Source organism: Pseudopipra pipra, chromosome 8 (assembly GCF_036250125.1).
Source record: "Pseudopipra pipra isolate bDixPip1 chromosome 8, bDixPip1.hap1, whole genome shotgun sequence".
Classification (NCBI taxonomy): Eukaryota; Metazoa; Chordata; class Aves; order Passeriformes; family Pipridae; genus Pseudopipra; species Pseudopipra pipra.
The window spans coordinates 25,386,125-25,402,625 of NC_087556.1; the positions used below are offsets into that span (position 1 = coordinate 25,386,125).

Genomic DNA, 16,501 nt, shown 5'->3' on the forward strand with positions numbered 1-16,501 from the left:
GAATGCTGCTTGCTTGAGCTCCTCAGTTTTCAGCTGGGTACCGCAGGAGAAAGGTTCTTATGTTTCAAAAAAATAATTTAGAAGCCCATCATAATGATTAGCAACTACTTGTATTTTTGTCCCTCTAACATAATAATTATTATGTATTATTATGGTGGTAACTGTTCAATAAAAGTGTGTATAAAATTTTATATTTTTGTTTATTGATACTGCATGTGATCACCTTCTTTCTATAGTCTACAATACTTCATTCTCTTTACATAATCTTTACATAATTATTTCTAATCTGTGATAGAACAACTAATAGTGGTTACCTTCTTATTTAGACTAGGTTACATTAACTGAGTGTCTTATTACAGTAATTATATATCAACAGTTTATGATCATCAGCAGTTTGTGATCATGTGTTCATTAAAAAAAAGATGGGTTGTTAGAATATAGGAGTACATACAGGGCTTCTTGAAAAAACATGCATGTATTTGTGTTATCATACAACTGACATCCAAAACAACATAATTTACAAAATCTAGGTTTGCTTTATAAATAAACTATTAATTTTTTATTGAACCTGCTCAGTGGCAATATTTTCTTTCAGTAGCTTGTTTTTAAATTAAATATGTGCGCATCTGTAAGTTTTAGTCTTGAACAAAACCTAGATATCAGATTAAAATAGAATATTGTCCCACGTAAGCAATCCCAAAAGGTTAAACTTGTATTTGGACTGAAGTGATTTTTAGCTGTAGCTGAAACTGCTTATCACAGGGATTTGAACTTGTCATCTTAGAAGAAAATCACAAACTTTACCCTGTCCTTCTAATCTTGTGATGATGGTTTAATCATGTTAATTTCTTTCTTTCTGCACCAGGTCCTCCATCATATGAAAGATCTTGAAATATGTCAAGTACAGATCTGTGACTACGAGAAAGAAGTACAAGTGCAAATGATTAAATTAAAACAGCAGCAAAACATTTGTGAAACTCTGAGAGAAGAGAGGAGCCTGTACAGTAAAAATTTGATTGAAGCTAAGGTAGAAGGATATGTTTGTACTCATGTTTCTCTCTCTGCTCTTGTTGGGTTTTTTTGATGATTTAATTTTAATTTGTTGAATGGAAAGCTCAGTGGATCAATGGCAGAAGTGGTTTCCTCATCCCTGTGGGTTTTGGGGAAATGAATGTTTTAGGTCCCTGACATTTTATCTACACCGTCTGTATTTGGACTGGAAATAGAAGTCAGCAGTCATCATGTGGCAATATCCCTACTTCAAACCATGCACGAAATCGTGGTACACTGGAGCTTTGGAATCATGAAGCCATTCTGGCTCCACTCTGTTTTATCCCTTTAGGAGTTGTATGCATGTATGTGAGATAGGGCACAAGGGGAATAAGATTGCCTCCTTAACCCTGAATGTGTATGCACATTATTGTGAATAATGGTTTAGAAAGCAGAAGGAACACTTTCTCAGCTGAAGTGGATTTTTTTGACAAGAACCAAATGCTTCCACCTTGCTTTATCCTCTCAGAGACTGTCATTTTCCTTGGGAAATGATTCTCTCCATTCATGTCTCCTCCTTGGGGATCTCAGTAACAATACTAGAAGAAGGGAACAGACCAGTTAAGGATGTATTCTGTTATTCTGATGTAAAGATCTAAAATATTACACAAATGCTATTGTAATTGGCAGAGATTGGGACCTTGGATAGCTGTGAAATATTTACAGCCCTGGGTTATTTCTGAATAAAGATTTATGACATAAACATATATAGTAAATTAAAAATTTATACTTAGGTTTGAATAGGTAGGTGCTTTGCTTGAAAAGGAGATGGGAGTGAACTGTCCAAATTCCTATCCAACTGTGTACTGAATTCTATGAGGAATGAACCATTTTGCCACTTATGTGAGAGTTGTTACTTGATCTTAATCAGTCTCTCATCAGTGGATGCAGTGTTGGAATTCTTGCTGCTCCCAAACAATCTCTCAGAAGAAATAAGGACGAAGAATTGCAATGCTGATTTTTTAAAAATAGTTTTTATTTTAAAACATGGAACATAAATTTGCTTACTTATAAAGAAGGACAACTATGTGCTGAGTTAGAAAATGAAGCAGCTTTTTTTGGTTTTGAGTGTTATATGGTGGTATACACTATGTTGTTCACAGTTCCAGTTGTCAGAGGCCAGTGTTTAGACTTTAATAGCTTACTTGACATACTGCAAAACGTTTTTAGCAAGTCCTGTATGAGAAGGCTGACCCCAGAAGATCTTTTGGCCATGGCAATATGCCAGTATTATGTGTAGCAATGAGAAAAACAGCCATTCAGTGTTCAGTAACAGGTCAGCCAGTCATGAAAGAAAAAAAAAGAGGGTTGCTTTAAACATTATGGTAAATTCTTTTTCTTTTTGGGAAGTAAAACAAATTTGCACAGGCTTGTTTATATAAAGCTAGCTGTAAGTATTTTTAGATTGCTTAATTTGAAATGATCCCATTATGCCCACCTTGCTGGTGGTCTCCAAAGTACTATAACGTTCAACTCAGTAAAATCTCCTGGAAAAAGCATGCTGGCAGTCTTTTAATATGAGATGTGCCCAGTGTTTTCATCCTTGGGGTTTCTTTTGGTGTTAGGAGTTCATTTTTTTAAGCAAGCTGACTAGAAGACCAGCTTGCAAAATTCTGTGCTCTTACTATTCTTCATTAAGTAACTAATCAAGAATGTATTTGGGTATGTGCCTGGGCGCTATATGTTAAATCTGTCATTTTTTACAACTGTAAAGATATTTATAGGCTATGTAGCAAAGACAGCTTTTAATAAGCTTTTAATAAGACTTTTGCATTCACAAGAGTGGCTGAACATGCACAGTTGGGCCTAATGACAAATTACTGCTAGTCAGCACTTCCTCTGTACTGTTTGCGTGAAGATTGCTGTGACTCAAGATCTTGCTTAGCTATGCTAAACACTTCATGCAAGAAAACATCACTCATTTGTCAAGTAAATCCACACCTGTGGTGGACAGTGTTAAGAGAGCTTTGAAAACCCTGTTTTGCATTGAAAGAGGATGTATTCACATGAAAGATTATCATGTCTTCTCTGTGAGCTTCTAAAGCTACTTTCATTAGATCCAGAAAAGCATGTCTGTCTAAACATTGAATTTGTTAGCTTCCATTTCATGTCATAACATGTGCTGTCACTGTGATGAAATGAAATGGTTAATTTTCTACAGGCAGGCACGTTTGTGCTGTGAGTAGAAGTATTCCTATTGACCTGATCTCTCTTCACTGCTACTAGCCTTTTTACGCTGTGTTCTGAGCTTAAAATATATGCTAAATATTCTCATACCAGGGACTTCTCAAACTCTGAGAACTTTTTTCCCCCTTGCACCTATGTGCAAGCCAGAACATAGACAAAATGGAGGTAAGCATTTTCTATTCTCCCCTGCAGCCATATAGGTATCTCACTGATGGGTATGTTCATTTGCACAAAACCAGCTTCTCTCCAAAGATTTGTCCCCAGCTGCATACACCATCATCGAAAAACACATTACTAGAAGCATGAAAACAGATGGATATGATTGAATCGTAATAATTCAGATTGACTGCTTGTTCTTATAGTATGTCCCGCACTTTAAATTAAACAGCTTATTAAACTCATAATTGATGGTCATTATTTTTGTCAGTGTATCTTTTAAAGGCTTTTTTATTGCAGTGTCATGCTGGCATAATAAAAAAATTGTCATTTAATGAAGCTGTTTTGGTCTGTTGGATTAAAAAGTGATGTCTTGTAGTACGTACAACATGCCTCCTCTCTTCCACTGTGGCTACATTTTCCAACATCTGAACAGCCTGAACTCCCCATCACAAATAAGCTCATTTTTTAACCCTCTCTGTGATCACACTTTCTGTTTATTAGGATGAGATAGCGGATATGAAGATGAAACTGAAAACTTCAACACGTCAGCTGGATCAGCTGAAGGAGGAGCTCAAAGACAAAGATGTAGCCCTTGAGAAAGCACATCTAGATCATCAGCATTCAGAGGAGGAGAAGGAATCATTGAAAGTAAGACCCTTTACACATATACCTTCCTACAAAGGATAGTTGCCATGATTTCACAGAACTGCATTATGTTCTGGTCTGTTGTAGTTTTGTTGTATTTTACTAAACTATTCTGTAATTGAAGCTCAAGATCTCAGTACACTTTAGAGATAGTAGTTGCACAAATCTTCTGTGTATCTGACAAATTTAATCTCTGCCTATAATTATCAAAAAGTCCTGAACTGTCTGTTGGAAGCTTTAAGTCTCTTGGTGGCTGAACATTTTTTACTAAAAAGTTCCATTTTGCTTTCAGAAAAGTGAATTTTGGGGATAGCCTGATTCTAGCAAACTTTTTAGTATGGATCCTTGTAATTCAACTTCTTATTTTCAAAAACTTCTTTTCTCTCTGCTGTTTTTAAGTGCAACCTCCATTATATTACACTTCACAATGTTGTATTTCTGTGTAACTAGCAAGCATTAGTCTTCTGAGAGTTAGGCAGTGCCTTTTAGTAGGTCCCCCTGCACAGAAAGTTATTTTAATATTGTGATATAAAGCAGGAAGAATCTGTTGTAAATCAAAGGAAATCTGAGCTTGAAGCTCTGGTTCTTCTAAGTGCTGGCTGCAGCCCATCCTTACACAAGCTATTAGATTTGTGGTGATATCTCAACCCAATTTGCTGTGCTCTGGAAAGATTTAAGGAGTTAGTGTCCACAGAAGCTTATTTTTAATCTTCACTAAGCACTAGAGAAAAAAAACAATACCAGGGAAAAAAAATACCCCTCAAAAAACCTGAAAGTCCTCTGTCACTTTTCACAATGTTTTCTTTTGTCACTTTATTGCTTTGCTGCAATGACTTCTTGAGTTTTCAGCCCCTCTCAGCACATTACAGTTATGACAAGATGTCAATGGGGCTTTGTAAAAAGGTGATGAATTTGTGTTCCTGTACCTGATCTGTCTCAGAGTTGTTCTATCAGCGATGGAGAAGTCAAACAACATCTCATTTCCTGTGTGCAGCTTTCTGCCTTAACTAGTCCCCAATTCTGTCTCATCACCTCAGAACTGTCTGCCATTTATTTGACAAATATATGATTGCTACATGGTTTACACACTCAATTACTCACTAGCAAGTTTGTCCATACATTGACATGACATTGCTGACTAGCTGCCGGGCACTGTGGTCTTCTTACCTGAGTGCCACTGCTGAATACTAAAACAGAAGAGAATTCAGAGGGAGCTGATTGTCACAGGCACAAAAGAACACAATTATTTGTGTTGCAAGCCAGCCTCCTTTCGCCCTGATTGCGCTGATGTGAAGGAAGTAAGCAAGCTGCTCCTGGAAATAAGTTTAAAGAATGTGCTGAATCATGGAGAACTGGGATTCATAGGAATGAGATTATATAGACATTGGATTTATGCTCATCTCAGATGGCATAAAGGTCTTAAAAATCTGTCATCCTGGTAATGAAACAGAGGACACTTGATCCAGGCTCCATTAAAGCCAGTACAAAGCCATCTTTTGGCTTCAGTTGGCCTTCTTACAGGCTTGCAGATTAGAGTGGTTTGATGGAGCATCTGAATGTTGGAAACAATCTATCTATGGCCCTCCAGATTTGAGCTACTGGCAAGTCAGGCTTTGTATATTTTTGTAGATGTTTATGTGTATTTTTTTTGTTAGCATTTTCTAGAAGCCTGGATATAAAACTTCTGCCTTGTTATTTCAGCATTCTGTGTTCAGTTATAACTTTTGTAAAACTCATATTTTCTTTTGACCTCTAATACCAGTAAAAAAACCTCTTCACTTAGAGTAATATTTCAGAATCTAAACAAGAATTTAGTTTGAATTTGGTTTGAGATACTGGTATAGGTCCTATATACATTATTCTTTCTTACTGACTGTTCCTCAGTTCGTACAAAGTCTCCAAACTGAATTCAAGTGAGCTGTGCTGATTTACAGCCATTTCAGACCTGATCATTTTTCTCCTTGCCAGTAACTGTGTTTATTCATTTACTTTTCTCTTACCTAATGTACACAGACCCTCCTACTGTAGTTTTCAGCATATTTAATGTAACTGAAAATCCTGTTAGCTTGTTGGGCTTTTGTGTGGCTTAAAGTATTTATGTTCTTTACTATACAAGGCAGTTCAGATTTATTTTAACTTAGTGCATTCCAGTGAGGAGATTTGTTTATATAAATGTTTACTGCCAACATCTAATGCCACTTCTTGTTTACAATTCATATTTTTCTGACATAAGGAGACCATAGAATTTTGATATGTTAAAAAAAATACTATCCAGCAGTACCGAACGCATGAGCAGTTTTACAGTTGTAGACAGCTTTTGCACAGTGTTGATTGCATTTCAGTGTGAAGTGGCTTGCATTTTCATTCAGATGATGGATTCTGATGAATATCTAACACTGACTAAGAGAGATACGTCTCACACATATGGGAAAATGAGAATTTTATTAAAGAAAATAAGAATGGAACAAGCTATTTTATTATGATGATGGAACTGTTTGTCTTAAATTGATGTTTTTGCAGGTGCAGCCTTTATCACAGCCCATATCACAGCCTAATTCTTTCAACATTGAATGATGCTTGTTCCCAAAAGGCAGCTTGAACATCATCCTTTATAAGGGCCAGAGCTGTGGCAAAGTTTTTGAGTCAAGGCTTGAAAGTTTTCATATCTATGGAAATGGACTGTGGTCAGCTAGTTCCACCTTGGCTCTAGTTGCATAGCAATGATAGAAACTTCTAATAATCCAAGAAGGCCTTATTAGTTTTTATCTATGTACATGCCTTGAATTATACATTTTGTGACAGTGGGATAGAATGATTGGGCAGTGTTAGTTTGTTAGTGCTGTGCAGTCACTCTAGCAGTACTTTGCTGCTCCTTCACTTAGGAACAACCTTCTTTTTCCAGTCTTCTTCATCTGCACATCCACTTAGCAAAGTGCTATAGCTCTTTAATTTTGCTGTTCCCTGCCTGGTTGCCATCTTCTCCACCAATTCTGTTATTCCAGTCTGAAGCCTTTTCTGAGTTGATGCTGATTTTTATTCTACAGTGTAGATTGTTGCCCTTTTCAGCAAGGTGAACTATCCTTTCTCACATCCCAGACTGACTTTAAAATTTGAATAACAACTCCTGAAAAGTTTTCTAAACATGACCTATACACTTTTTAAAAAACTTATTAAATGAGGCATCCCTGAATTACAACTTGAACCACTGTCATAGATAAAAATCCTTTCAAATTCCTATTGTGTATAATACAATCATATTAAAATAGTGTTTACAATATTTCTTTATGGGTCTTCATGCCTGCTTGTCTTGGTGATTTGTTCTCAAAAACTAACAAGATATGTACATCTCAGGAAGCTAAAAGAATATATGAAATATTTTTTAAAATCCTAAGTCTTAATTGTAGGTTTGTGTAATGCGAAATTATTACTAAGCACAGTTTACCTGCATTCTTTCTCTCCATCAGGCTGAAGTGGCTCAGATGACAAGACAGGCTCTGGAAACCAAAACATTTATAGAAAATCAGGAGGCAGAAGAGAGAAAACTCCTAAATATCATTGCTGAAGCTGATGCAGAGAGGCTGAAGCACACGAAGGAATTTGACAAGGTAGGAATCTCTAATTTGAGTTTTCAAACACCTTGCATTTTGTTTCCTCATTTGTCCAGTGTATTTTTAAGATGGAGATCCTCAACTACTGTGAACGTGGTACTACTAAAGCTTTATAGTGCTTTAAAACCAAAATGTTAAGATACTGAAGTGAACAAAATATGTAGTATACACTGTTCAGGTGACTGAACCCATATAGGGGATACTATTAGGTTCTTACCATATTTCTTTTATTAAAAACAGTGAAACCTCTTAATGCACATGATTTTGACTGATACAAATGTAGTCATGATCCTTGGGGATGGCGTGAAGGAACTGTAGCTGAGCTCACTGCTTTGCCCTGTGCCCCTACAGGTGCTCAGTGAGAGACATGCCCTGGCGACCCAGCTTATTCGTCGCAATGATGAAGTGGCTCTGCTCTATGAAAAGATAAAAATCCAGCAGGCCATCCTGAACAGGGGTGAGAGCGAGTACCGACAGAGGGTGGAGGACATCCGAATTCTCAAGCTGGAGATCAAAAAACTTCGGCGTGAGAAGGGAATACTTGGCAAGAGTGCGGCTAATGTGGAGGAGCTCAGGTAGAAAACCTGATGGAATACATTTCTGTAGTGACTGCAGCCATGATTTTATGTTTGAGACAGAAAACATGTTTTATGCATGGTAAGGATTTGTATCAACAAGCATTATACCTTGGAGAAGGAGGTTGTTTGGTTTGACCTCTAACACAAACTGGATTAAATTTATAAAACAACTTATCAGCAATTAAGAAAATTAAAATATAGGAAGGAGGAAAGAAGACCTCTTGGCCAGAGTTGAAATAGTTTCCATATTTCCCTTGGTACTGTGAATTACTGCCTACAGAATAAACCTGACAGAAATCAGCACGAAAGGTGTTCATAGTTCAGTGAGCTGCTTAGTGGTACAGTGGTACAAGGCTCAGATGAGTGGAACTCCTCTTTTTTAAGCAATCCACAGGGTATGGGGAACACTTGACATATTTATGACAAACTCCTGCACTTTCAGAGCTCTCTCCTTCCAGATTTATTTGCAGGCATGCTCTCTTAGAAAGATTTAGTTAAATTTTCATTGAAGGTTGTGTTTCTTTAAAACACAAGTTTAATAGCCTAAGCCTGATTTATCTCCTCCTTCTCTGGCTTAATGCTTCATTTCTTTTTTTAACCCTCCTCCATTAGAGGTGTATTCTTTCCTGATGGGAAACTAATGTCATTTTCTGTAGAATCAGTTTTGGTTTGTAAAGAGAGGCAGTTATGTTTTTAGCAGATAACTATCATTCCAATTCTATGTAGCTACCACAGTTTTGGGCTAGATCTTTAGCTTATCAGTATAATTCCATGCCTTTCAGCAGAACAAATTGACTTCAGTCTGTGGTCAGTCCCATTGACTCCAGTGGAATTATGCCAGTTTGATTTGGTGAAACAGAAAAGAGAACTGGGCACACAACATTAGCAATTGCAGTTTTCATCGACTGACTGCAGACAGGAATAGGATTTGAACTTGCTGCCCAAATACATTCAGCTGAAAGTCTGTTACTGTATTGAAACTCAGTGATGGTATTGCAGTGTAGTGTGATGCATGCCATGATGGGTAGATCAATTCTTCCTAACTGCAGCAGCAATCACATACTTTAATGAAGTCCAAAACCACCATGAAAACTGCCTGTCGAAAGACTCCATATATCACTTGTGCTGCTAATTAGCTTTCTTGATTTGCCAATTGGAGATTTTTTTTCCTCTTCCATAACCTTTTCCAACCTCACAGTTAAAAAAAAAGGTATTTTACTCTCTATTGAGCTAAATGTAACTCTGAGCTTAGCAGGAAAAGATTCAGTGGCAGGCACATCGTGATTCCCCACCTCCTTTTGCCCTTGGAGGACTTACAGATCCAATCACTAGAATGATCAGGGTCAGACCATTGCAAAAAGCACCTTTTTCCCCTGCTCCTCAACCCCCTATCCCCACCATAAAAACCTAGTTGTCAAAGAATCTTGGTAGTGCTCAAGTAGCTTTAAATTCAGCAACAAGTCACCCCTGAAATTCCTTGAGGAGAGGTAGTAAGAGTAGAAGAAATCAAACTTCAGTTCTGTAAGGAATGGTGTCCGTCTTACTTAGACCCTAGAGTGTGTTTTATTTAACAGATTCTATTAGCCAAGTAGATTTAAAAACTTCTTTCGAAGACAAACTGTTAGATTCAATACAGGGGTTACTGGATATGACCCATAACTGTTTTGTAGGTTGATGAGCTAGCAGTCCTTCTGGCCTTAATGTAAATGGGAAGATGTGAACAGTGAGATCCAGTAGGCTGTGGAGTAGATTCCCCAAGAGTCCCTTTTCTGAGCCATTCTTGATAGAACAAGTGAAGAGGTCTACCTTATGATTCCACCTGTTTAGTGATGTCAGTGTTGCAACGTTTTTGCCACTACAGTGTTGCTGTAGTGGCAAAGTGACTCTTTGTGTTTTCCATGTAGTGCTTCCTGTGCACTGTAGTGCATGAAAAAATGATTTGTTAATGTTCATATTGGTGCCTTGGTCACACTGTTATAGTTTCAGTGGGTTATTTTTCTTTTTGTTTTATGCTGGTCTTCAGATTTGAGGTTAATCATATGCAGAAGGAACTGTTAAAGGAACAAACTCGATGCAAAATTTTGGAAGAAGAACTGCAGAAGCCCTTGAAAGTTCACAGATGGAGAAAATTAGAGGTGATGTGTGAGCATTTCATGTTCCCAAAGCCCCTATTACCAAATCAGTGACCTAGCCCAAAGCCCATTTCATTTACTGTTAGGCAAATGATGTGGAGGGGCAGGCAGACTGAAATTTCCATGGTGCCAGTGGAATGCTTAACTGCTGAATGGTTTCCTTGCACAATGCAATCAGTGTTATTTTTGTGTCACTTTCTCAATGAAAATTGCAGAGGCATTTGGAAAGAGACAGTCAAGTGCTAAAGGGAGTAAGAATGCATAAGGTGAATTGAGAAGGGGGTGATTCCTTAACGTGGATGATGAGAAAGAGGACGATGGGGGAACCCATCGTGGACCCTCACCAATTAGGGAGATATATATGGGAAGAAAGCCAGAATTTGGAAGGGTCATAGAATAGGTAGACTAGAGAATGGACAGACATGAAGTCAGAAGGTAAATTACATCTCTGAGAAAAGGAAGAGGCCTGCACATAAACAGCAGTGGGCTCCCAAAGATAGTCATTCCAGGTAATGTGAGTTCAACTGTTCTACATAAACAGCTAATCTAAATTTTCACACAATTTGAACCTGCCAAGTGAAGGGGAAAAATAAAAAATCCATCAAGCATAGACCAAATATATGAACATCAGTTGGCATCACTGGATATTTTTGATGTAAGTCAGAGCCATCTGAGATTCCACTCTTACATGGGTTTCTGATCTGATGCCAGCCTGGGTTGCTTAGCTGCTCTAATAATGAGTGGTAACATGCTCAGTCCCTACAGAAACAAGGCTGAATATTTTGACTGTGCTTACTAACAGAATAGTTACTCTTTCCATGCTGAGCTTAAGTTGAACAATGTGACTAGCTTTTCACATGGAAGGGAGATGAACTAGGTTAAACATGTGTAGGTACGAACTCCAGCACTACCTTGTAACAAAGAAAAATCAGGCCAGTCAAAACATCCAATTTTGGGAAAATGAATGTATGAAGAGAATGATAATGGGAAATCATGTCTTTCCATTCTAGTTTACTGGTTTGTATTTGGAACACAGAAAGGCCAGCAGATGGCAAGATCCATGTGAAATAATCCTGATGGGGTTTTGGTTCAATTCCTAATGAATAAACACCCTCATATCACTATAGTTGTCACAATTGGCACTATGTTTGGGCAGCACTATAAAAAAATCAAGGTCTGAGTGGATCATGGAGACTGATCTACTTTTTAGCCTTGTTTCTCAGGAAGTGATGTTGTGTTGTGAGTGCTGTGTGCATATCTGTGTTAGTGTCCTAGTTACACTTGAATTGATTAGTCAATTTAGATAAAATCAGAGAAAAGATTAGGAGCAATGAGATAACAAGTTCCTTATAAGCTCAAGCAGATATATAGAGAGATATATAGAGAGCAGGACTTTATTGAAGCCTTTACTGCAGTATGAGTTTAATCCTTATGAGACACCACATGAGAGCAGAGAAACCAGATGGGAGAGAGGTGTTATGAATCCCTGAATGGGAAAAAGCTTCAGTCAGAGTTTGCCCTTCAGTAAAAGATCCAACAAGAAGATATGAAGTAGTAGTCAGCTTTGCTGGCTGCTCCTCACAGAATTACTACTTTGCTCCTTAGAGCATCCTCCAGAATCAATCTGTGACAAAAGAATGAGAAGGGACAGAGAGACAGACATCTACTCGGTCCTGGTCTTTATGGGCTATGTAGATAGAGGGCAGCAGTAAGTGTATACACTGTCACCATTTTTTCCACTTCATTCCATTGAAGAATGAGATTTCACATGTACGGACACTTTAGAGCCTCATAATTCATCAATGTACCCCACAAATTTGTTCCTCTTAACTTCTCAACCTGTTTCGAGACTATAGTGCAGTTACTCTTTCTTTTGTTCAAAGCAACTGTTGAGGTTCTTAAACAGTGGAAAGTACTTGCACTGCTCTTCATTTGTCAGTGGGCAGTTCCAGTTGCTGCTAAAATTGATACATTAGGTTTCAGGACTGCTTGTATGCAATTTAAAAAAAACCAAACACTCCCACCCCTCCCATTTTATATTTATTACTTTTGAACACTTAGATATTATGATTTTCATTTGCAAACAAGAAACCCTACCTTGTTATCATGTATAATTTTTGAGAGTTCTTTGCTCTTTTCTAGGCCAGCGACCCCACTGCCTATGAGCTGATTCAGAAAGTACAGAGACTACAGAAGAGGCTTATAAGCAAGACAAGTGAAGTGATAGAGAAAGAATTTCTCCTTCAGGTACTGCAGCGTCATTATTTTGTTGCATCTTATTAACGTATTTGACTCACCGTGCATTCTCTGTTTACTGACATGCTTCCTGAATGTTATTTAGATGCATGACTTTGAATTTCTTTTGCATGCCCTTTAGACAGCTATAGATGGCAGCACTGACTTGCTGAAAGAGAACAAGCAGCATCTGATTAGTTGATTTTTATATTCTGATTACTGATACCTGGACAACTCTGGAAAATACAGTTAAAGGTTGGCTTTTGTTTATTCATGTCATAGATTCATCTTCAAGTCAGTCTTAGACGTTATGAAAGGCTTTTTTTTCATCCTCTTAAACAAGACTCTTATGACCAGACCATGAAGGAAAGTCCCTGTTCGATACAATTTGTGCTTACCTTGGCTTTTGGCAGAAGAAATCCTACAGAGTTTGTGTGATTTAGATATGCTGCTGTCTGGGCCTGTTTGATTTCAAGGTTTTTGTGCTGAACTTTGCCAAGAAATAATTTTTGTGATAGCTTATCTTTTTTAACTGTATCAGATGTCCCTTAACCCCAGTGATACCAGTAAGATTTATGTTGTAGGATGGAGGAGAGACTGTATTCCTGTATTGCAAACATTGCTATACAATGTAAAAAAAAGGATTCTTTTGGCTTTAACTATAGGTGTAAAATTGGGAAATCTGTCTCCTCCTCTCTGGTGACTGTAGGAATAGCTGTGGTTTACCAGCTCTAGACATGATTTTAAAATCTTGGTCTTAAATACACTAATAATCTGGATGCCTGTGTTGGGTATCACTCGTGTAGAGTTGAATGTGACCTGAATCTCCCTCTGTCTTGAGAAAAAGCTCAGCAGATGTTATCAAGGGATGGTTTGTCTCTGTTTTTCGTTTCATAGGAAAAAATAGATCTGCAATTTCCTTTGAAGGTAATGTATGGTGTATTGTGCCTTTGCTTGGAAAAATGTGATCTTTGTTTCATAGCACTGAAACTCTGTCAGTGACATAGTTATCTTAAAATGTAGCAAAAATAGCTGCAAATTTACTGTGCTTTACCCAAGGACAAACCAATTCTGTTAGATTTTTACATAGTCTCTATTGAGTATCTTGCCTTATCCTTAGTATGTTCCCATTTTGCTATTATCCTTATTTTCAGCTGAAGAACTGAGAAGTAGAGATATTAAGTTGCCTGCCCAAGAAAATCTTTGAAATAGTAGGTTTTTGAGCCCACATTGCTGTATTAGCCTTTGATACAATCTTTCTCTCTATACTACAGTCCTTCTTTGGTGACTCTATGGTTTTTTTATTTTCCGAGATTTGAGACAGGGTTTGGCTATATAAGATTGAATTATTATAGCTAAAATTGTTAAAGAGTTCCTTTGCATCCTCAATTCAGGCACCAATTTCCTGTGCAACAATGCTGAAATTAATGCTGTCCCTTGGAGAGACTAACAATAAAGGCCAAAAATATCTTGCTCCAAATTGTGTTCAGGGATTTACCATGCACATTTCTGAGCTCTTTTCTGTTTTTCCACAGTGTTTTGAGTCCTCCACAATGACTGATGTAGGGCTCTTTCCTAGCAGCGTTTGGGTAATGAGAGGTAACCAGAGATGCAGCAAACCCCCCAGCTCATTTCCTTGGAGGGCTGTATGTCCTACTGGATCGGTCACTGGCGTAGGGCTCAACAGTTCAGTGTACTAGCTGAGCTGTTTCTGCTAAGTGTCTGGATAACCTCGTACAAGTAATTTGTTGTTCTTTGAACTGGTTTTCCTTGGTATAAGGATAATACCTGTTTTGTGAAATGGTACCCTGTTACTCACTGAAACAATGAGCTGTGTGTCCCTATTCAAAAGGTAGCGTAAGGTTTGATGCTGACTGAACTTTAGATTTATGGGAAACAGTAGCAATTTAGCTCCCATTTCTGGAATTTTTAATTTTTTTCCCCTCAATATAATTTGTTTTGCTTTGTGAGTTCTTCTCTCTTTTTAAAAATCCTGGTAGGTCTCCTCATGCTTAAAGGCATTCAACATCTTCTTTTTATGTGTCTCTCCTGGAAGTCAGCTCAGTTCAGTTCAGTTGCTGTTCATCTGTAGGAATGGGGGAATTGCTGATGACTTGTCCAGTGGCTGGTTGGTGTTAGATCCCCCATATTCACAGTCAGAGACTGCAGGATCTGAGGGATACAAACTTAATTCAGAGAGCTACTGCTTTCCCCATGTTGTGTTTGCTTGCCTAAGTCACACCTCTTCACTCCCAGTTATCTCCATCCACATCTTGCCCTGTGACCAGGGCACAACCATTGTGTGTATCTGCTTTAAAGTGGTCTTAATCTCTTGCTTGCCATACATAATCTTTTTTCACATGTGTGTGGCCACCATGCCAGAAATAGGATATCTGTTTAAGGGAAGCTTGTGAGTGTCTGTGTCCATGATTTCTGTGTGTGCATATTATATGACAAACTCTCTCGCATCAAAGTGTATCAATAAAATAGAGTGCAAAAAAACTTGGTGGATTGAATATTGTGTATTAAAAACATCTTTGGAGTTAGCAATAACCCATGTCTGGAGATGGTTGAGCCTGGTGTCAGCAACCTGCAGTTTGATTTGTAGGGTATTCACCTTGCTGCATACTCATACAGAGCCATAATGTTTGTGTAAGGGAAAAATAATTCTATTTGTATTGTATGTACTGTAGTTCTGTCTTCTGACTGTTACTTTTTTTTTTTTTTTGGTAAATGGTCTTTTAAATAAAAGCTGGTTTATGCAGGGAACAAGGTTTCAGCTGGATATATAAATGGAAATTTTTGCTAAGTAAGTATCACAGTATATAGATGCAAGTAGAAAAGCATCTGCTTACTTTTCCTGCTCTTGATGTGTATTTAACCATATCCTTTTTATTAGCTTTTTCATTATTTCTCACCTGTTAGTTGTTTAAAAATTAGGAAGCTGTAGAAGCAAGCTACAGTCTGTGCTATGTGATTAAAAGAATGATTCCCTATGTTTGAGTCAGAATATTTGGATTGTTGACAGTACAGGAAAAACCCAGCTTGACTCTAAATCTCATACTAAAATATCTCTTAGCTGGTCATCAGAGCACATTTTTTGGATCAGATGTGCTGAGAGGTAGTGAATATGCAACATGGTGAATGGTGGGTTTTGCTAGAATAACTTTCATGGTTGAACAGTCTAATAAAGGTGTAAAAAGATATCCTGTGTCATAGAAATTATTAACTCTTTTCTTATTTTTCTTTGATTTATTGGTGCCCTGTAGGTACAGCATCTTGTGTTATAAGCTATCAGCTCTCATACACCAAATAAGTGTGGACATCCCGAGATGCTACTTTGAAGAGTAGCTGCAGATCAGATGGTCATACTTTCTCCTTTAGCTCAGGCATTCTTACAGTTGTGAGCTGCTGTGCTGATGAAAAAGGCTGTCCTAAAAATCAGATCCAAACCCAAGGTCTTGAATACTTATGGTCTATAAAAATCCAGTGGCATTTTTGCAACACATAGGAAATGTTACTTCAGCGTTAGCCAGCTCTCATGTTTGAGTTATTACCTTCCTTCTGAATTTGTGCAGGTGAGATGGAGCATTTTTTGGTTCTTTTCTAAACTGTTGAGGAATATTGCAGGGCATGGTGGAGAAGTATGTTGTGTGTTAACCAAGGGATCTGAGTGATGGGTGAAAATCTTTGTGAACACATGTAGGATGAACAACACATGTTGTAAGGCCATAAGGTATAATTATTAATAAACAGGAGTGCTCTGCTGAACAAATCCTGACTGCAAAAAATCAGTTGCTCACTTTGCATGTGGGGCAAATCACTCACATGACTGAAGCTCTGCAGCTCTGCTGTGTACTGAGCAGTGATGTGGTAAACTCGCAGTGGAATGTATTACCTTGTTAAG

At 37.8% G+C, this 16,501-nt stretch overlaps 1 protein-coding gene across 4 annotated transcripts in view; it reads left to right on the plus strand.

Moving 5' to 3' along the window:
• The window catches only part of CFAP58 (cilia and flagella associated protein 58), a 120,827-nt gene that overhangs the window by 20,646 nt on the left and 83,680 nt on the right, over positions 1-16,501 (plus strand). For 3 of the 4 annotated variants that reach the window (XM_064663259.1, XM_064663260.1, XM_064663262.1), the window contains exons 10-15: positions 866-1,027; positions 3,898-4,044; positions 7,506-7,646; positions 8,001-8,224; positions 10,251-10,362; positions 12,502-12,606. In XM_064663259.1, coding sequence (XP_064519329.1) covers positions 866-1,027; positions 3,898-4,044; positions 7,506-7,646; positions 8,001-8,224; positions 10,251-10,362; positions 12,502-12,606 — 891 coding nt within the window. Of the gene's footprint in view, positions 1-865; positions 1,028-3,897; positions 4,045-7,505; positions 7,647-8,000; positions 8,225-10,250; positions 10,363-12,501; positions 12,607-12,736; positions 12,850-16,501 lie in introns of all 4 variants that reach the window. The other variant, XR_010432335.1, reaches the window with a different exon arrangement.